This window comes from Nylanderia fulva, unplaced genomic scaffold (assembly GCF_048542155.1).
Source record: "Nylanderia fulva isolate GAGA-0341 unplaced genomic scaffold, ASM4854215v1 Scaffold2, whole genome shotgun sequence".
Classification (NCBI taxonomy): Eukaryota; Metazoa; Arthropoda; class Insecta; order Hymenoptera; family Formicidae; genus Nylanderia; species Nylanderia fulva.
This window is the reverse complement of record NW_028190263.1, coordinates 6710979-6732955: the sequence shown is the minus strand read 5'-3', so window position 1 is coordinate 6732955 and position 21977 is coordinate 6710979. Positions and strand designations below refer to the sequence as shown.

Sequence of the window (21977 nt, the reverse complement as noted above, 5' to 3'; positions counted from 1 at the left end):
TTTTAGTTAATTTTAATATCAATTAAAAATATTTTTTATTATATAGATAATTATATATAGAATATATATATATACAAATGAACACAGTTTAAAAAAATATCTCTATCGCAATCTGTAGCCCACTGACAGTCACAAGAGAAGAAGTGAGAGAATTCCTATCGATACGATAATGGATTTATTGATGGCAAAGCGGCTTTTTTTTAAAGGGATTAGCTTCAAGCATCAAATTACAAATGAATAGTGCTACTCACGTGTTCGTCCACCGAGTACGTCAGCTCTCCGTCGTCGTAGAGAACGAACCATCTCCTCTGCCATCTCTGTAACATAGAAAACGTATTGATTTTTTAGAAAAAATTAATATTTTTTACATATATCTATTTAATCGCCACATTTGATTAGATGAAATAACGACAAGCGCGGATATATGGCGGGAAAGCACGGATAAAACTTTCCACCTCGCAATTTTCGTAGAAACGTACTTTCCTACGCGCCGGGAGAAAACAATTTCGCGCGACTCAAGGTTGAACCTGTTCAATTCGCCTTAAAGAATCTCTCTCTAAGGCCTCCCGTCAGCTGGACAATTAGCACGCGGCAGCCGTTAATTAGAAACAAAGTCGGCGGAGAGGAACAAGAAAGAAGAAGCGCAGCCGGCGGGTGCAGCAGCCAGCAACGGATCGTCACGATTTCTCTTTCGTTGCCACCTGCGAGCGATGTTGCGAAAAACTTATCCGAGTCGCTTCGGACACCTTTCGCGCCTAGTGGCTCTAAAGGAATCCGCGGCTCCTTCGCGCTAATTTCGCGCGTTCGATTTAATACGCACTTGTCTCACAAAAGATTTTTCCTTTCGATAATAAAAACGTTTATTTCTAACAGGGTGTTCAGCAGACTCGATAAAAAAATTTCCTGATTTTTCAGATTTTCCAAGACCAGAAATTAATTTTTTCCCTGACTTTTTAGTATTATTTTTTCCAAAAATATAATTTGCATATATATCTATATGATAAATCAATTAAATATTACATCATGAAATCCTTATTTTTGTCAACAATGAAAAGATTCGGAAGTTAAAACAAAAATTTAAATCAATTATACAATCTACATTATGTACGATAATCGAAACAAACATGTCATTATAAACTATTTAAATAATCGTCGAAATAAAATAACACGACGATGATTTAACAACACAAAAAATTAGCATGCTGGAAGTCAAAGAAAAATTTATATAATAAAAAATTTCAAATTATCAAGACAAATGTAGAATAATGTGAAAAAATTCAGATAAATAGTAAAATTTCCTCACTTTTCTCTGACAATTCCAGATTTATAAAATTCCCTGACAATGCCCGGTTTTCCATGCATGGATTTCCGTGATGTTGCGTTTTCACAAAATATAACTTTCTCACGATTAATAAAAAAAAAAGACGAGTTTCACCGCGCATTATCACGCCAGTGATACATCTTGAGATTTGCTACGCATCGCGTGGCAACAATCGCGAATTTGACGGACACAGATTGAAGGAATCTTCGATCGTGCATTAAAGATGAGCGCGCGCCGCGAATATACGAGAGCTTTACGCGCCACGATTGTATGCAAATGCATTTACAAAGTGTAAAGTTTGCGTTCGACCGCAGGCACAGTTACACGCAGTTATGCGATACCTTCGGCCACATCGCTTAACCTCCTTGTCTACCGCAGCGGTGGGCGCGATGTCCCGCGGGCGAGAACGCACGTTGACACAGAAAACGTGAAACCAATCAAACCTTTGTAAGCGGAACAATAAGCTAGGATTTCAATAAATATTATAAATTAAATTAATAAAATAATCGAATGCGCTTTTTCTCATTTTCACCATCTCGAAAAATACTTTTGACATAACAAAGGCGCGAAGCTAAATTAAAAAAAAAATTCTCTTCAAAGATTATTTGCTCATCGAAAAAACACTTGCTTTGTGCATCTCTTTTCTTGTAAAGTTTCTATTTGTAAGATTATCCCTGTTTTTCTAGCAAATTATTTTTTTACTAAAGCCTACTCCGGCTTGAATTTCTATAAATAGCATCGCTCATATATGACAGGAAAGAACCCAACGTCATTAAAAGACGCAACTGTAACGGAAACATATTAATGCCGTTCGTATAAAGCTACGACACGAAATAGGAAATGTGTTAAAATATGCTAGTTAAATAATACGAATGCGGGTTTGTGGTCGAAGAGGAGCCAATTTCTCTACCGCGACGCGGTCAGGTCGAGAGAATCCCATTGTACTGCTTTTATCCGCAAAGGGACACGTTGTGTGTCATCGCCCCGTCGTAGGGAATGGAGAAAAGGCAGAGGGAATAGGCACATAGGTACCGTTGCGAAATCGCTAGGGGGACCGAGGTGACCGAGGTGAACAGATTTCAACCTACACGAGGCGGCGGTATCTTCATCTGGTAATTATTCACTAGGGACTCCGCGGAAAAGAGAAAAGAGAAAGAGAGAGAAAAAGATAAAGATCCGCGCCGTACGTGGACTCCGACACGTGCGTGGGAAGATCTCTCACAGAGAAAGAAGAAGAGACGAAGCGAGGCTTCGATGCTGGACCGAACAATGCGCAGGAGGATTGAGATCATACGAGAGAAAGAGAGAGAGAGAAAGCAAGGAACTCTCCTCACTGGTAAATGTAATCTCTTCCTCATGCGCGCTTTAAGAGTCAATGGATATTTTGAAACATGTCGATAGACTTGGAAAGTCTCTCGACTTTGATATTTCGTTACAACAGCAACATTTTCTCCTAGAAAATTGACTAAATTGTTGTCGTCGATTGAGAAAGAGGAAAATAGAAGATTATTAATTATTATATACGTAGCATGTATATGTAATGAATTTTATCATGGTGTCATCATCGAAGATATTACCATCGTAAAGCGCGATACATAAACATATTTCAAAATAAACTTTCGTTCCGTTCTATAATCATCAGAGAACTTGGACGTCTTTGCAGAGCTCATTAAAGATCGAGCATTCTCTAGAGTGCACGTCGTAATTTCGCATATTTGAGGGACTCGCGTAATCCTGACCTACCGCATCTTTTCTGGTTTATAGGCGGCCGTTAATACCGCCGCCTACGGACTCTCGGGCCTTTCTGGTTCAACCAGTTTCGAACATCCGGAGCAGTCATCGAAATTCCTAAAGTCGAACAAGGTGACTAATTGTACATCGCAAAAATATAATTGCGACATAATCATGTTCTCGGTAAATTTTTTTAATTACCAGAGAATTATACGTATCGATGAATAAAATTAATTAAAAATAAGAAAAGTTGCGCTCTCTTCACTCTCTCTCTCTCATACGCGTTAATCCTCGAGATGCAACTCGTGCAACATAATTAGCTGCGTAAAATCATCAAGTCTCTATTACGTTTTTAATTATATTTTTTAATTAAGTTTCTTAATTATGTTTTTTAATCGTCAAGAAAAAAGAAAAAATTCCGAAGAAAGTCGCATCTGTCAAATCTCTCCCAGTTTTCTTCCCCTGTTATCGTGGCTATGGGATATTCGTTTCAATCTTCGTAACTCGGTGTGTCTACCGAGCGTCTCGATTTTCTCTTACGACTTCCTCGATCGTCCATCGATTGGATTTGGTATCCTCATATCGGCTCGCTATTCGTGTTTCGCCTCACGATCCGGTTAACGTGCTAGCTAGCATGCTACCTATTCGAACACCGTGGTTGCCGAAGGCTCTACCGACCACCGATCTCCGACCACAACGGTAACGTGACCCGACGATCCTCCATCGACAGAATCCCGATTCTGCCGATCCTATTTCCCGCGAGCTCCGCCCGTTCCCGAATGCCGCGGTCGACGAAAAGAAATATCCTTCCTAAGGATTCGCAGTACCACCGTGTCCGGTACAAGGCTCGCATTCTTATATTCTCTCGCACGGACGAATAAGTAACGCAGGAAACGACAGGTATAAATTACATTTATTATTATTTTGGGTTAAATATTTTTAATAAATAATTAAATGTTTAAATCGCTAGAAGAACGATCAAAGAATAAATTTAAGAATCAAAAAATAATTTAATTGGACGTAAAATCCAATCTGTGTGCATAACTGTTTAAAATTACCTTGTGAAATTAATTATAATAACATTTTTATATTTTTACTCGATGACCACCAAGCTGATGGTTGAAACGTCGTTTTAATGAATAAAAATTTGTGCTAGATTTGGTCGCTTAAATTTATCCTTAAATATTTTTTCTACGAAACGCATGATCAATCCTAGAGAAACCTATCAGTCCAAAAAGGCTCTCTTTAAGTTTAATCAATTATTAATTATTTCTTCTTTTGCACAGAATTTATTGCGTCACGATTTCTCTTTATTTCCCCGGAGGAATTTATGAGCCTCGATAAAACGATCGGATTCACGTTGCTTCACTTTGCTCTTGAATGACTTCGCTGCATCTCTCGATGCTCGGCCAAGTTACGACGCAGTCGTGGTACCTAGATTGTAAATCGCTCTCCTGTAACGCCGTTTAATCCCCAGTCGCACGAAAAGAGACACGATAGCAATGAAAAGTCACGCTCGCGATAGCGTGACTAATACTTTCGCGCGGACATTCTTCGAATCCGTTTTGTTGACACGAAATAAGCTCGCGTATCCCGCGTGTTGTCCACGCGAACAGCATAGTTTCGAAAGTGACCGCAATCAAATGGGAAATCATTTCAATCATCGTCTCTCGAACGTTGCGTCGCGTCGCGTCGAACTGACTTTCATCAATTTATTTTTCACAAATCATTACGATCGATTATTATTGTTATTACTCAAATTGCTTGCCCTGGAATTTTTACATCGCTTTTTCGTCTATTTTCGCGTGACTCGCATTTTAATAAAACGCAACTCTCTCGCGAGTAACCACCGATGAAAAGTGCACAATCGGCGAGCGCACTTATTATTATTAGTCGCTCGCGGTATTATATTGTCAGCGAGTTCGATTAAAGCCGTAATTATTAGCCTCATTATTGCGCGTGCTCTTTTATATCGTCTCGTGTCGACGAAACTCTCCGTCGTAATTTAAACAGCGCGACGATCAGCGTGTCGCTGTCAATTAAACGAGTCAACAATGTCCGGCGCGCGATATGACGAGGCTCATTTAATTATCGAACGTTAGACAGGTGCATTGGGGGGAAAGTATGTAATGAATATATAGTCGGGCAGAGGTGAAAGTCGAAATAACACCGGCGCGACGAAGAACGATCGTTTGTTCGAGCGGTTTGTCCAGTTAATTGGCATGTCCCAAATACGCGAACCCACCCGGTGTGGTGTAAAAGAAACAAAAATTTGCCTAATTTATGAGGACGACGAATATTCTATACGCAAATGTGGGTTAATAACGCTTAAATTCTGCTCGCGTGTATATACATATATCAATTTTCTGCGTAATCGCGACATTGTATCGACGTTGCGTCGTTCTCTCTTCTTACGAATGCCGGAGAAAGGTTCCGCGATCCTTCCAATCAGGTACAACCGGAGAAATCAGTTCTGCTACATCGCGCGCGACGACGATAAATCGCGCAAAAACGATCGATCGATCGATCGTTTCGGTCGACATCGCTCGCGTCCCGTTCTCGTTATCAGCAATTGCAGAGGGAGAAAAAGAGAAATCCCCCTCCCGACCTTGATGAAAGTGACCGTCGCCGAGTGACGACTTTAGAGAAGGAATCTAGCGCGTATCAAAACAATTATATGTGTTTCTGCTCCGTAAAAATTATTATTTTTCTCTCTTCGTATATTCTCCTATTATTATACAATATATATATATTACAAGGATTAACAATCTTACAGTGAACCTTTTCACTCGCTCAATTGACAAACAATAAAAAGATAACGCTCCTAAAAAATGAACAAGAAAAAGGACCTTTTTACCAACTTTGTTATATTAAATAAAAATAGTAATTAGCTCTGTTAAACTTAATGATTGTAAACAAAGAAGGGCTATAAGAGCTATTAAACATAATGCAGTTGTCAGATGATATTAATAAAATTCATTTAAAACGAAAAAATAAATACATAAGAAATAAACATTTATGCGAACGTTTCGGCTGACATTTCAAGCCTTCTTCAGCGCAATACAAATATTTTAATTATAAATTGAATTGTAATATTAAACATTATAGACGGTAATTAACAAAGTCAAGATAATAAATATATAAAGTCAGTTTTTTGTCTCATTTGTTATATTATATTTTCTCCAACTTGAATGACAAATTTCTGAAAATTGTGACACGATGGAATAATTTGGAAACCAGATTTGTATTGAGCATCAAGAGACGAGCAGTTAATTTTGGTTGTCGAACAGTGTAATCGATGAAACGTTTTACAAGAGACGGGAATGCTTTGGCGTTTCCAGGGTTGTAAACGAGAGGACGATACGAATCTGCTTATCTCGTCCGGCGAAACGACGAAGCACGTCGCGGGTCACCGCTTTTCACGCGCGCACGCGCGACCAAGAGCACTTGGCGAAGTCACCCAAGGCGAGAGAGAACGATGATGAACGTCTCGCCTCGACACGAAACCCGGCTGAATTTTTGCCTTCACGCTCTGCCAACCATGCGCCGCGGTAATTCGTCCAACTAGCGATCGGCCACGCCCGCAGGAAGAATCGAGCATCGATGCGCTACCGCTATCGCTTCACATTCCTGGATTAAAGCACGATACGATCGCACGGGGAGTCTTAGAGGCGCTTAGAGTTCCCGTTCTTAAGTAAATGCAAAGACAAATGGCATGCGCTGCTAAACGTGCGTTGCGCAATTCCAACGGTGTGTTATATGGTGAGATCATTTCTGACCTCGATTATTTTATAAGTTATGAGTAAAAGCAAAGATATTCTATTCTATTTCGCTGCAAATCTCGTTTTGTCGTAATCAAATGAATTAATTTGGGGTGACTTTCGCTCGTAGAAAAAAATGTAATTTAACAATTACGCGCACACATGTATATGTGCGAGATCTGCATAACTTTTTCTTACAATGTCCAATCTTTGCTCGAGTCCAAATAGTCAAGGTATAAAACTTTAAACGTAACATAAACTTTACCCGAAGCTGAGACGCGTATGCGCTCGAAGGCGAGTCAAATTGCATTCGAGAAAAGCATATCGAGAGAAACACGCGTGCATTCGCGAAACGGAGCAGCCCTGAAACGCGAGATCGCGGCGACCGTGAGAAAAGCGAGTGCCCCATATTTCTATAACTCGAACGGAAGAAATCCTCGAGCTATCATCCTTCGTTGCTGCCTCCGTCGCGTTCCCTCTTCTCTCTTTCTCTTCCTTCCTCATCGCGAACGCAAATCGGAATTTTGCCAAGGCGACTCTCCACCCACGTGGCACTAACCTTCCAGTCACTTTGTAATTTATCTGCGCCTGATACGTCAGATTTACGAGCCCAGAGCGAAAGCGTGATCGGAGAGGTAAAAAAAAAAATGAGAGAAAAAAAAGGAGGAAAAAAAGAGATCGTAATTTGCACCCTGCCATAAACTTTGTGACACACTGTACCGTTATAAATAACGCGGTCTACAATGTTAAACGCGCTATGCGCCTCACGCACGCACCAGAGTGTTGCGCGAGAGTAAAACGAGAAAGGCAGAACACTACGCTCGCGTATAAGTTAATCTCATTTCAAACGCCGTCGTAATAAATGAGGAAAGAAATAAATTCACCTTCTGAAAATAGCATCGAAGTATATCATAAATAATTGGATTAAACGTATAGCGCGTGATTAATTGCATCTAAACGTTTCTTATACATCTCGTACGTGAAATTAAAATATTTATTCGGAAAAAACATTTAATTACAATTTTTATTCATAACGCAAGGTATTTTTTTTTTATGAGAGCAAGAAAATTAAACGAGGATTATTTACGAAAGGATTGGATAATCGTGGGTCGTGGGAACTGACGTAGGTTCGGTGTGTGCGAGGTGCTTCGCACTATTCAGACCGTGTAGAATCCAAATAAACTAAAGCGCGAAAGACGTAGCGTTCGAGAGTCAGAACGGACGGGCGAATCGCTTAATCGCTTATTTATCGCGCGGCTGTATTTTCCTAAGCTGAAAAAAAGTCTAAACGGCAATGCTAATCTCGCCGCAGGGGGTCGGCCCTCGCCAAAGTAGCCTCATCGGCGAACAAATCATCGAGTCTGTTGCAATCCCATGCAGACACTGAGCTGGTAGATCTAGATATCTACCGATAGCCAGAAGCGAAGGGTGATTTTTCTGGCTTTCATTAAAATAAGCATGTATTATTATGCAGGATGCATTTGGAATTAATCCATTTGTTTTTTAGAAAAATAAATTAAACACTTAAATGCGTTAAATAATACAGCCTAGTCTCTTTTGTACGATAATGTATAAAAAAATTATATCCGTATTGTTATTTTTAAAAATGCTGCCTTTTCCCTCGATTTCTAAAATTTCCAATTGAAGAATGATAAATATCCGGTCATTGATCAAATCAAATCTGATCCAAATCTTGTACCCGATAATCGATACACCTAACTAGAACCTTAATCACGCAGTAATCTCATAATCCTGCAATTTATGCGGCTGTACTTGAGTGAAAACTGGAAGTAGATTTCAACTGTCTCTCCCCGTTCTTAGCGCGTATCCTTCGATCTTGCTGTTCACTCTCTTCCCTCATTTTTCCTTCGAACTCTCGTTACGAGAGAAAAGATGACGAAGAAACAGAACGCGTGGAGAGGAATCCGGCGCGGCGACTAGTGGACAAGGCCGGAGCACATACGAGAAGGAAAACGAGAAACGTGCGTGGCACAGACACATTTATCCCGTCCTCTATCAGCGGCTTTGGCTGGCGTCGACAGCTTCCTAGTGCTGACTTGCGCAACTTTTGCATCTATCGGGCCCGCTCGCTTCCTGCAAAACGCGGCCATGGGCGAGAGATATCGCGAGAGAAGGTGCCATCGCGACGCGACACCAATTATAGAGACGTGGATACTTTATCGAGAAACATTTTTATATTGCGATATCATTTTCAAATCGTAGAAAACTCGAATAAACAGATAAATTTTCTAATACAAATTTTTGTTGTAAAATCAAGAGCTGTCAACGCGACGCGACACCAATTATAGAGACGTGGATACTTTATCGAGAAACATTTTTATATTGTATATTGCGATATCATTTTCAAATCGTAGAAAACTCGAATAAACAGATAAATTTTCTAATACAAATTTTTGTTGTAAAATCAAGAGCTGTCAACGCGACGCGATACCAATTATAGAGACGTGGATACTTTATCGAGAAACATTTTATATTGTATATTGCAATATCATTTTCAAATCGTAGAAAACTCGAAGAAACAGATAAATTTTCTAATACAAATTTTTGTTGTAAAATCAAGAGCTGTCAACGCGACGCGACACCAATTATAGAGACGTGGTACTTTATCGAGAAACATTTCTATATTGTATATTGCGATATCATTTTCAAATCGTATAAAATTCTAATAAACAGGTAAATTTTCTAATACAGATTTTTGTTGCAAAATCAATTTGCATCGAATTTTGTATAATAATTATTGGAAAAATTTGGAAAAAAATGTGAAAATGACAAGAAATTGTTTAATATGGTGCAGTAAAATTTATATCGCGAAATTTCATTATATTACATTTATATATGCCAAGAGTACATAACGTTATTCACAAACATTAGATATCGAGATGACATATCGTGCCGAAGCGATTTAGTTTTCACAGTGCGACTCGTACTTTTTTTTATCTTCCCTACGACATATATATATTTGCAATTCACAATTAATACGGATGTCTGAGAGTGGAGAGGAAATCCCGGATTTATCGCGCCGCTGGGAACAAGTACGGCGATCGTTTTTCAAGGTTATCGTAATTAGATTAATATCTTAGGATTTACGGCCAGCTCTCGCTTCGCGCGCTGCAAATCCAAACCCTCGGCTAGTTGCCGATGCTTCTATATTGCCTTTCGGGAAAAAATTCTTCTCTCTCTCTCTCTCTCTCTCTAACTCTCTGTATCTCTCTTTTACCTGACGGTATGAGAAAATCTGATCACGGACGCCATAAGAACCATATAGAGTGAACAGAAATATGTATATTAAAAATTTTTTAGTTTGAGGGAAGAGCAAAACAGGTACCGTTAATTGAATAAAATTCTCTCGGCTTCCTCATGTCGCGAGACGGTAAAATCGTTTATGCAGATCCAGTCCATCGCGATTGCTTTCACGCGAGTGGTCAACGACGTTTCGGAAGAGCTGGAAATACAATGTCGTCCCAGTCATAAGATACGAAATTAAAGCGAACGAACGGGTATATATGTATATATAAAATATTACCGCTCGAATTATCGCGACGATATAAACTCAGATAAACATTTTTCGCAAAAGAATCTTGCGCAATAAGAAAGCTATCACCGATATAAGTGCACTCTTCTTATCTTATTATAAAACACCATCGTTCCTCTAAATAGAAAATAGTCTCAAGAAAATAACCATCTTCCTTTCGAGAGAAACCTCCTAAAATTCCTTTCGGCGTAACGAGTCGATGAAGAAAAAAAAATCAGTCGCGATATGCATCTGAAACGGCGCGTCCCATCGCGCTCGCGATTTTACGCGATCGATAAATTACGCGGAGAAAATTATGGCGCGGGAGCGCAATTGAGAATGCCACAAGGAGAAACGTTTCCAAAAAAGATCTTTGCGTCGCTTAATGGCGTCTGGATCATTTTTCTTTTTTTTTCTTTTTTGCAAGTCGATCTTCTGATTTTATCCCGTTGACCAGAGCTCTGCGGCCGCGATGCTGCCGTCCCACGTTCGCGACAGAAAGAGAAAGAAAGCCCGGATAGCGGTCAGGTGTACCGTTCCGCGGAGATCGACAACGACTCGGTTGTACGCGACTCGATTATTGCTCGTCGTTGTAACGAGCTTGCAACGAGGTTACCGTCCGCCTACCGCGTTCGCTTAAACGTCCCCGGTTCTCTTTACGACTGATACTTCACGCGAAAAATCAACGAGCGAACGAAATGACGCCGTATTTTCTTTCTCGAGCGAGAGAAATTACACGCTCGAGTTTAAACAGGATGTCCAGCAGACTCAATGAAACAAATTTTTCACCGACTTTTTCAGATTTTCCATAAGACCAGAAATTCATTTTTTCCCTGACTTTTTAATATTATTTATTCCAAATATGTAATTTGCATATATCTATATGATAAATCAATTAAATGTTAAATCATGAAATCCTTGAGATATTTTTGTCAACTATGAAAAGGTTCGAAAGTTAAAAAAACAAAAATTTTAATCAATTATACAATCTGCATTATAAATTTTTCAGTTTTGTCTCTATCAAATGCATTGAAATAAAATAACACGACGATGAAAATATAAATTAACGAACACGCTGTAGAGGAATCGATTTTTAACAACATAGAAAATTAGCGTGCTGAGAGTCAAGGAAAAGTTTATATTTATTTAATAAAAAATTTCAAATTATAGAGATAAATGTAGAATAATATGAAAAATCCAGATAAATAGTAAAACTTCCTTTTCACTGACAATTCCAGATTTATAAAATTCCCGAACAATGCCCGGTTTTCTAAATATCCCTAATTGCTAGACACCCTGTCTGTGGAAGTAACACGTCGGAAAATTTTTTGAGTCGATAATAACGAGAAAAATTATTAATTTGAAGGAGAATAATAAATAAATGCATCGTTTAGCTGTAAATAATCCGTGTGACAAGACGTGTCATTATAAAAAGGAACCAGAGCAGAGAGCGCGATAGAAAATCGCTTCGATAAGAAACGCATCGCCTCTGATAAGAAAACCTGCTATTGTATTAAAATAAAAGTGCCGAATCAACTGTCTAAGTACGTTAAACTTCGTTAAGTCGCGTTCTTAGGAACGAGTACCAAACTAACAAACACAATCTACGACGGTGAAAACTAGCCTTATCTCGGCGCGCATGCCAAAGAGACGAGGAATCCTTATCGGGGCAGGATGTCCTACGAGAGGATACCGGAGTAAGTAGCAAAGTATGTAAGACGTGTTGAACTATCGTCTCGACGACGTACGTATGTATCGTCGACAACGATAGGTTGATAGGCGACTATCTCATCTGTTAAGAGAAAGCCTAGATAAGATGAGAAATATCATCGTTCTCGTATATTTTTGCGCATCTCTCGTACCTTTTAATAAATAATCAGAGAAAGAGAATCATTCACTTTGAGAAAATAAGTCTCACAAGAAAGATGTCTTTCGAGATGTCGATATATTATTTAGCTACATCTTAAAATTACTAATTATATATTCTTAATAAAATTAGAAAAATTATGTCATAACACAAAGCACAAATAAATTCGAATCAATTATATTATATCGATACAATATATAATAAAATTGTATTTTCAAAATTTCTCCGTTAAAAAGTTTGTTAAAAATATAAATGATAAATCTAACATGTAAATATTCGCCACGAAAAAAATCGATTCCGAATTAATGTAATGCATCGTTAACAGTTGACGTAGCAACAGCTACACTTTGTATCAGCGAATATTCCATCGTTCGAAAGAACATATCCTAACACATATATTCTGTTGCCAGGAATCACCTGGAAAGTGATACACGGGTATCTGATTTCGTGAGACTTACGGTTTCAATCTGCTCGATCAGCTGATTTAGACGCCTCGCACCTCGAATGGCGAGAGGCGAAAGAAGAATTCGATCGTTACGTCAAATCTCGCTCGCGCGGGCTAAAGGACCCCCGAAGATCTAGGATGTAAGAAAATATCACGACAAGAAACAACAAGGAACCGCAGTTACGCAATAAATTATTGCACGACGGAAGATCCGCGATACGAGTTCTCTATATGACCTTTCACGAAAATTCGAGCTGACTTTGTTCACATGTTACGCGAGATCCTCGAGACGAAATAGCATCGAGATAGCAACCGCTTTTATTTCTAATTAATGTGATTTCTAAAAACAAGGAATTATATCATTCTGAATTTTATATTTAAAATTTATTTATATATTTCAGATATATAATAATCTTCATATATATATATATATATATATACACTATTAATTTTTTTTATTCGACATTTATACTGCAATGTAAATGAATTTTAAATAGTGTTTTAAAATATAATTCTTATGTATATAGTGTCGGATTGGATATTCAAATACGCAACAAACGTAGGAAAGAATTTCGAAATTAACGCATTGACGTTCTGTTTAAATTTCGAAATTAGTGCGTAAATAATTGATATTTTCTACCTCGGCGTCGCGCCTATTCGATAACGAGCAGCGTACTCGAGGCTGTTAATGCCTACGGAACACTCACGTTGTATTCGTGTCATAACGGGATTCGCCACATATACGCTTTCATTGTAAATAAATTAAAATCCTACTCGTCTCTCTTTGTACCAGAGGTAACTTCGCGAAATATTCATTTAAACGAGAGAGGGAATAATTTTCTCTTCCCGAGAACTGACTAACGCGCACCGCGAAATATATAACCGCGGCAGCTTCGTCTCTCCTGTCTCGCGGTATATCTTCGCTTTGCAGCAAACCATCTAGGAACGGCGCGCAATATTTATTCCTTACGTGCGCGGTTTTTATGGAGCGAAGCTCCTCTTCGGAATGGAGGATAGCAATTCCGCTGGGATCTACATTACTTTCGCGTTGCAACTCGGATCTTTACGAGAGGTTTTACCACCGCTGCTCTCGTGTTTCTTAAGACTATCGCCCAATTCTTGCGTCTCTACTGCTCATCAAGGCCCGTAATAAAAACCCATCTTACATCATAATAACAATAATAAAATCAAGATATAGATCACGTTGCACAAGTGGGTTATCGAGTCTACAACTCGCTGAAATTTATCGTAAAGAATTCACGTTTCAACGTTTCGTATTGTGCCATAAATATCTCTAAGCGCTCTTGCTCATTTCGCCCATTAAATCTCGAAACTTACATCTTAATTTCACAAGTAATCGCGCAATCATCAAGAGGCAATATCCTCGATAAATCAAAAATACAAAAAAAAAAAAAAAAAAAAAAAACAAAAGAAGCGACAGGATATATATGTATAGGTATACGCGCATCGAACAAATGTGGCGTCTGTCAGCTTCCGAGCGAGCAGAGCTAAAGGTTAAACGCGGACATACATCACGTTTCGCGCGCGGCATGTTACTCGGAAGCTATTCTGGTTTATGGAGGGTTAAAGTTAATATCGCGCAAGAACGTATCCCATATCTTCTGGCGGTTTGCGTGTTCCGACGACACGGCCGGCTCCTCCTCGCGAATGAATTCCCGTGGAATTCCACGGCTCATCCCGAAGCGGGAAAAGAGGACTCGGAATTCCCGGCGCGCTAAATAAGATCATGCTCGCTCGAATCGGAGGCACCCCGTGGAGCAGATGGGAGATCGTTTGAAAATCATCGTGGAATTTCCGACGGAAAATATATCGATTCTCCCCCCGTTCGCGAAAAGTATATATGTATATGTGTATAAAAGACAATCTTTTCATTAAATTAAATCCTACAAGATTAAATAATGTACGAGTGAGAATTTTTAATTCCACCGCATATTGCAAGCAGTTTCATAAATATCGGTAAAAATTTCGCAAATGTCAGAAAAGTAAAGCCACAAAGTGGAAGAAGAGTGTGATGCTCGACCGCGCTTTGCTTCTCAACGACATGTAATGAAAAGCGTATACGAAAAGTCGCGCGTGACTGCGTGACACAGAAATTCGTAATTAAGGCCATGCGATAAAATTCGATGGCGCGCGAGAGCTAAAGGAGAACGTGACAAATGCGACAGAGAAAGAAAAGGAACGAGATGAAACGAGTAACGAGTTGTCTTGTCTCTGTTAGCAAAATATTAATTAATATCAAAATATAGATCTTGTATTCCTAATTATTCATATCCCTTCCAAATTAATTGATCGACTAAAAACGCGGTAGAATAAAAATTATTATTTTTTAATACATTTATTAATATTATTTTCTACACAGCAGAATGAAAATAATCGTGCATGCAATTTTAAAGGGAAATTGCAGAGATAGAATAACACTGTCTTACAAAAATTCCCGAGATAAATAGAGGCAAAAAGAAAAGAGAGTCGCAAAGTTCTCTCGAAGGAAGAAAAGCCGTTGAGAGAAAAGAGGAGAAAAGAGAGACTCTTATCGCAAAAAGAAGAGATTCGAGCGGCCACGCTGACACGTAACCTCATTTAAATGCGGTTACATGCCGCGAAATAACAGTCCTTTAAGCTCATGGCGGACCGATTAATTGTCCGGATCCCGGGGACTCGTCGGGTCCGGTCCGCTTGCGTGCAAAATGCAAATCCAACGCTGCCTCAGGTGGGAATTACGATTGCGTTACACTTGCCGTAGAGGAAACCAGACGGGCGACTTTTAAACAAATTGACCCAGGGCCGCGTAAAATCTGACACAAGTGCGATCCCGTCGCATCAAGACGTAACGTAACTATAGAAGATCTTCAAATCATGCTTTTTACGATTCTATCTCATAGACATCTTTTTTTTATTTTAGAACTAAATAATTCTTTATTTAATGCCTCGCCGCAAATTTCGAGATTATTTTCAATCTAATTTTTCGTTTGATTTATTTTCACACAAAACATATTTGCAATACAAATCTGACACAAGTGCGATCCCGTCGCATCAAGACGTAACGTAACTATAGAAGATCTTCAAATCATGCTTTTTACGATTCTATCTCATATACATCTTTTTTTTTATTTTAGAACTATATAATTCTATTTAATGCCTCGCCGCAAATTTCGAGATTATTTTCAATCTAATTTTTCGTTTGATTTATTTTCACACAAAACATATTTGCAATACAAATCTGACACAAGTGCGATCCCGTCGCATCAAGACGTAACGTAACTATAGAAGATCTTCAAATCATGCTTTTTACGATTCTATCTCATATACATCTTTTTTTTATTTTAGAACTAAATAATTCTTTTTATTTTAATGCCTCGCCGCAAATTTCGAGATTATTTTCAATCAAATTTTTCGTTTGATTTATTTTCACACAAAACATATTTGCAATACGCCAAGATTCAAAATATAATAATGACGACCGCGGTAAACGCGACATAAAAGCCTCGATAATTCGAATAAATAATTCGACAAAAATAAATGGTTAACGTTTCTCAGCGATTTTACGAGAGCTATTACACCAACCGATAGTCATCCCAGCTCGAACGATTTTACGGGAATCGAATAGGACGAAAGCGCCGCAAAGTCATACTCGCGCTCCGCTATCGTCGTAATCACCGCATTAAGGCAGTTAACATTTCGCGATTCGCGATACCGCAGTCGTTAACCCGCAATCATTAATCGACGTATACTCCACCGCGTATATACGATATTCCACGTCCGTCCGTTAATTTACCGGCGCGTTAATGCGCGGCTCGCCGGAGGTCCCAGATGTTTACGCGGGATTAAAAGGGGTATCCTCCGTTTCTTCGTCGAGTTCCCGACGATACTAGACTCGCGAATGAAGGGGGAGTTTGGGCCCTTCTTCGGTAGGCGTGTAATTGGAATTAATTAACCGGAGAGCGCGAATTAAATTAACGGTCGAATAGGATCAGGTTATTGCATAACGAGGCGCGAAGGAAGAAGAATCTCGAGAAAGGACTCCTTTCGATTCTCGCGCGGAATATGCTTCGCTGGTGAAGGATGCAGGAGGAGATCGAAGGTTATATACGCTTTGCAAGCCGCGAGAGAACGCGGTGAATGGCGACAGTAATATAATGCCCGTTTTCTTTGACTCCTCTGAGGTGTATATGACTACTTTATATCTGTTCGAAGCTCCGGAGATGATTCCCTCTCGCGCATGGAGGCATTTGCCGCCTTTGAAATCGGTAAAAAAAAAATTAAACATTTGTTCTCCTTTTGAATAAACACTGGAATTTATTTGTATGCTTGATACTAAAAAATAAAAATAAGAAAAATTAAATTTTAAAAAATTAAGAAAAAAATGTTAATTATGCTCCCTCTTGGAAAAAATCCTGCGGATCCTCTCGCGTGATGATAAAGTGGTGTATATGTATATCGTCGATCTTACAAAATCGCATTTTACCACAGCGATTCTCTCTCTAATTCATTCCGAAACAATATATGCATATTATTGTGCATAATGTATCGGTTGATTATATTTTCCAATATCTCCTGATGCACTTATTGGTTACATAACATTGGAAATTCTACAAATAAAAGTTCAATAAATTTTCCTGACGAACCGAACGTCTTCCAGCGCGCACAATAATTATATTTACATTTCATCGACCTATTTACGAAGGAATAAACTCCGAGACGTCATCTGAGAATCTGCGATTTTCCTCGATTACGTCATTATACAATATATCGCGCGCGAATCAATTACGGAGCATCTCACACGCCACTTTTCGCAAACAGCCGCCGGCTGCTGACATTTCCTAATCCTCGGGAAAAAAAAAAGGATACTGTATATTGCGGCGGAATCGAGAGGCGAGCAGTCGCACCTTTCACTCGTGACGGGCCGAGCATCTTCCATGCACATGCACATGCACACACGGAGCTTTTACAAAAGGTTACATTTACATGTGGAGCTCGTCGTCGGCATATCATTGTCTCCGAGGTTACTGCCATCGGCACGTGCGAGCACGCCGACGTAGAAGAGAATGTCGGTCGCTCTTGCCGCGAGGGTGCCATTGATTCGAAACGAGCGCACGTACGAAGACCGCTCATTATCTTCCCGCGCGGACAAAAATAATAGAGAAAAGAATATCAGCTTGCATAGAAATGCACCAAAAAAAAACGATAACTCTTTTACTCGACCCTTGTGTATTTATTTTGTTCAGCGTATACGTATGCACGCACGTGGCATTGCATATATATTTTTCTTTTGTATACTTCCACGTGTTTGTGCAAAATAATGTCCAGGTCTGTGAGGTTGACACCCCAACATGCGAATTTTTATAAAATCGATATGGCATTCGATTTTGTCCGTCTTCCAAAAAAGTAAAACTAAAAAAGAAATTTGAAGAAATTTTATCGCAAGCACCCTTAGGTGCGTTTTTTTTTTAAATTTATATGTATCTCGATTGCTCATCATTTCTCTACATTTGAATTGAAAATTAAAAATAAACAAACAGTCAATCTCATCATAAGCATCTCTATATAAGTGCGATTATTTAAAAATTATAAATGGGGGTGCATTTAGGGATGCTCATGATAACATTTATTGAAATTTCCTTTTTATTTTTAATTTTTTTGCATCAATTTTGTGAAAAATTCGCAATTTGGGGTGCCAACTTCACAAGACCCCAATATCCTCTCCACGTGACAATTGTAATACGCAAGAATATTTGATTCGAAACGAGCGCACGTACGAAGACCGCTCATTATCTTCTCGCGCGGACAAAAATAATAGAGAAAAGAATATCAGCTTGCATAGAAATGCAAAAAAAAAAAAACGATAACTCTTTTACTCGACCCTTGTGTATTTATTTTGTTCAGCGTATACGTATGCACGCACGTGGGATTGCATATATATTTTTCTTTTGTATACTTCCACGTGTTTGTGCAAAATAATGTCCAGGTCTGTGAGGTTGACACCCCAACATGCGAATTTTTATAAAATCGATATGGCATTCGATTTTGTCCGTCTTCCAAAAAAGTAAAACTAAAAAAGAAATTTGAAGAAATTTTATCGCAAGCACCCTTAGGTGCGTTTTTTTAAAAAATTTATATGTATCTCGATTGCTCATCATTTCTCTACATTTGAATTGAAAATTAAAAATAAACAAACAGTCAATCTCATCATAAGCATCTCTATATAAGTGCGATTATTTAAAAATTATAAATGGGGGTGCATTTAGGGATGCTCATGATAACATTTATTGAAATTTCCTTTTTATTTTTAATTTTTTTGCATCAATTTTGTGAAAAATTTGCAATTTGGGGTGCCAACTTCACAAGACCCCAATATCCTCTCCACGTGACAATTGTAATACGCAAGAATATTTTTCATCGTTACGATCAGCTATATTCTCTCTCGATAATGAATTCGTATATATTTTGCCGTCGAATCTTTCGATCTCTCCTCGCACGAAGATTATCCGGCGAAGCTTCCCTGACTTATGCCCATTCAAGATCGATTATAATAACGCTTTTTACAGGCGCGTAATAATGTTCTCAAGCCTCGCCGCCGATAACCGTGATTTAACCGAGGAAATATTTCACGAACTTTGCGCGTTTCACCTTCAATTCCGTAACACCCAAGGAGGAGTTGAATCCCGAGACTACCAAGGCCGCGTGTGGCATTTGCGCGGTTTATCTTCATCTGCGTTCGAACTTTCACGATTTTATTAGCGGGTAAACACCGCACACCCGACGATAAATTATTCCCACCAGGAGGAGAACGCGAGAGGGAAAAAGAAAAATTCTCGCGCGCATCCCAAGAAGAATTTAATCTCCCGTCGTCGCATATCTGCATCCACCCGCGTAATTTTATATATATATATATATATTTATTTATTTTCCCGTAATAAATTATCGTAACGATAAATGAAACCCTCATTACATCCCGAGGGCGGCGTCAGCGTCGGCCGCGAACAAGTGATAGCAATCAGCTGTGATTCGACATCCTACATACTCGCGCTCGCTCTACAAACACGCCAGATAGAAACAAATCGCCGTGGCGATTTCTACGCATGTAATTCGCGTTTTATCGCGTCCTTGGTTGCGATTCGCGCGTATATATACGAGGGGGGCCAGAAAACATACGATATAAATAATAAGGAGAATATACGCACGCCCGTCGAGAGGAGGTCCGACGCCGATAACAATTGAGAGAAACGATCGCGCGGAATTAATTATCGCGCTCCGCCTGCAGCGCGCGGACGCTTCATCTCCTTCTCTCATCTCTGTCTCTCTTTCTCTCGCGCGCGCGCTCCATTAGATAACCCTTTGTTGGACCGTCCGGAAAAGGGAATAGCATTTCCTTTTATCGTTCCGTCGGCCGTCCAATTAATTGCGCCGAGCCGACAAAAGGACGCGCGATCGAACTGTCGAAATTGCAAAGCGCCGCACAAATCAGCGATTACTATGGAACTGTCGCTTAATTAAAATCATTAAAAGCAAATGTGATAATACGAATCGAAAAGAGCGAGTGTAGAATATATTATATACTTACTTTTCTCTAGAGAAATTTGAGAAACAAATCTCACGTTTCGTAATGTGTGTTATTTTTATATCAATAAAGTAATATTTAAAAAATGTGAAAATTAATAATGGAGTCGTGAAAGGGGATATAAATATATTTTTAAAAGAGGAAGAGATAATCGTACACGCACACATACATCGAGTTAACTGATTAATAGAGATATGAGAAGATAGCCGTTGATTTTCTGTATTCTCATGAAAGGAGTCGTATAAAGAGAGGTCATGATACTTTATTAAGCATATAAGGTAATGGAAATCGTACTTTCTCCACGAAAAAGCATACGCTGTATTTGCGGCGTTTCTCGTCGAGCAACAAAGAAGATAACGTTTATTCTTTTCTGCATCTTGGCAGAAAAAATCTTTAAACGATGAAAAAGATATTATAACGAGGTCGAATTTCATTTTGCAAATATTACACGCACGTATTAAAGTAATAGAAAGTAGCTAAAATTAAAATGAGCGACTTTCACATTCAAAATTGCATTCACGTACGTTTGCAATCGCGGAGGAAAATTTTTTGTCCACAAAAAATTTTCCTTCTCCACATATCGCATATCACGAAAATAAATAAAATTTAATATCGCGCATATATTTCTAAACTCTGGCTCACGTACAGGAATAGAATCCCTCATATAATTCATGAATGATTTATATCACACGTGGATGGCTGGTCTCTAGAAAATAGACGGGGATCTAAAAGAGACGTACACCGCGGAATTGCTTATTATAGTGAACGCAGAGCGGTACACAGCATATATATATATATATATATACGTTTCCTCGCATCCCAGTCTCACGCAACATATTCCTTAATTAGACTCTCCCTGATCCTAAAGGCGGACTGCCGGCGGATAATTAAGCGTAACGCACGAGAGACTCTTCATTTCGCCGTCGCGGGACAGAAACAGACGGAAGTGTCCCGCCGTACCAAGGAAACGTCCTGAAGACGTGTGGGAGGAGTAGCACGAGGAAGTGTTTCTTCGTCGCGGCTACGCGAAGCTCTCGCCGTGACCGTGGCCGTCGTCGTCGGCGGGAACGGGATGAAAGGACGAGAAAAGAAAGGGAAAAGAGAGAGAGAGAGATGGGATGGGAAAGGAAAGGGCAAGGCAGGCCGGACAGTGGCGAGCAACGCGGCGGCGGATCGTCTCGGTTCGTCGACCTCGGCAGGAATGCGAGGCATAACCTACCGTAACACCACCATCAGCGCCGGGCACCATCCACGACGAAGAGCGACGTCACACGCCGCGGACAAACGGCACCAACGACGACGCGAGCCTGCCTGCACCTGCGAAGAGCCAACCCTCTCGCGAAGGGGAAAAAAGACCATCGACTCTGATTGTGAGTCATCCGCGTCGCGATTCAAGACACCACCGTGGATCAGGTGTCGTAGATCCGAGGTGCGATAGTGACCTAGCTTGAGCGCAGGATCGAGCGATCGTTTCGGATTAGAGGTGGATATGAGTTTTATACAGGGTGTCCGGTAACTAACGGACCAATGATTAAGGGCGGATTCTCCGGTCAATTTGGAGACGATTTTTCCTTAGCAAAAATGTTGAGAAGTCAATAATTTTCGAGTTATAAGCGATTGAAAAAAATGGGTTTTTCGAAAACTAAATGTTTTGGAGTTAAAAGTCTAACGTAATTAAATTTTTCAGTTAATTTCAGGTAGAGTTTATTATAATAAAATTTTAATTCGAGGCTTAGTTATAAAG

General features: G+C 39.4%; 1 protein-coding gene across 1 annotated transcript in view; it reads right to left on the bottom strand.

Annotated features, from left to right (window-relative positions):
* osp (myosin phosphatase Rho interacting protein outspread) overlaps positions 1-21977 on the bottom strand; it is a 177195-nt gene that overhangs the window by 82750 nt on the left and 72468 nt on the right. Inside the window, 1 exon segment of the mRNA XM_029318271.2 lies at positions 252-317. Within this exon segment, the coding sequence (XP_029174104.2) occupies positions 252-317 (66 nt within the window).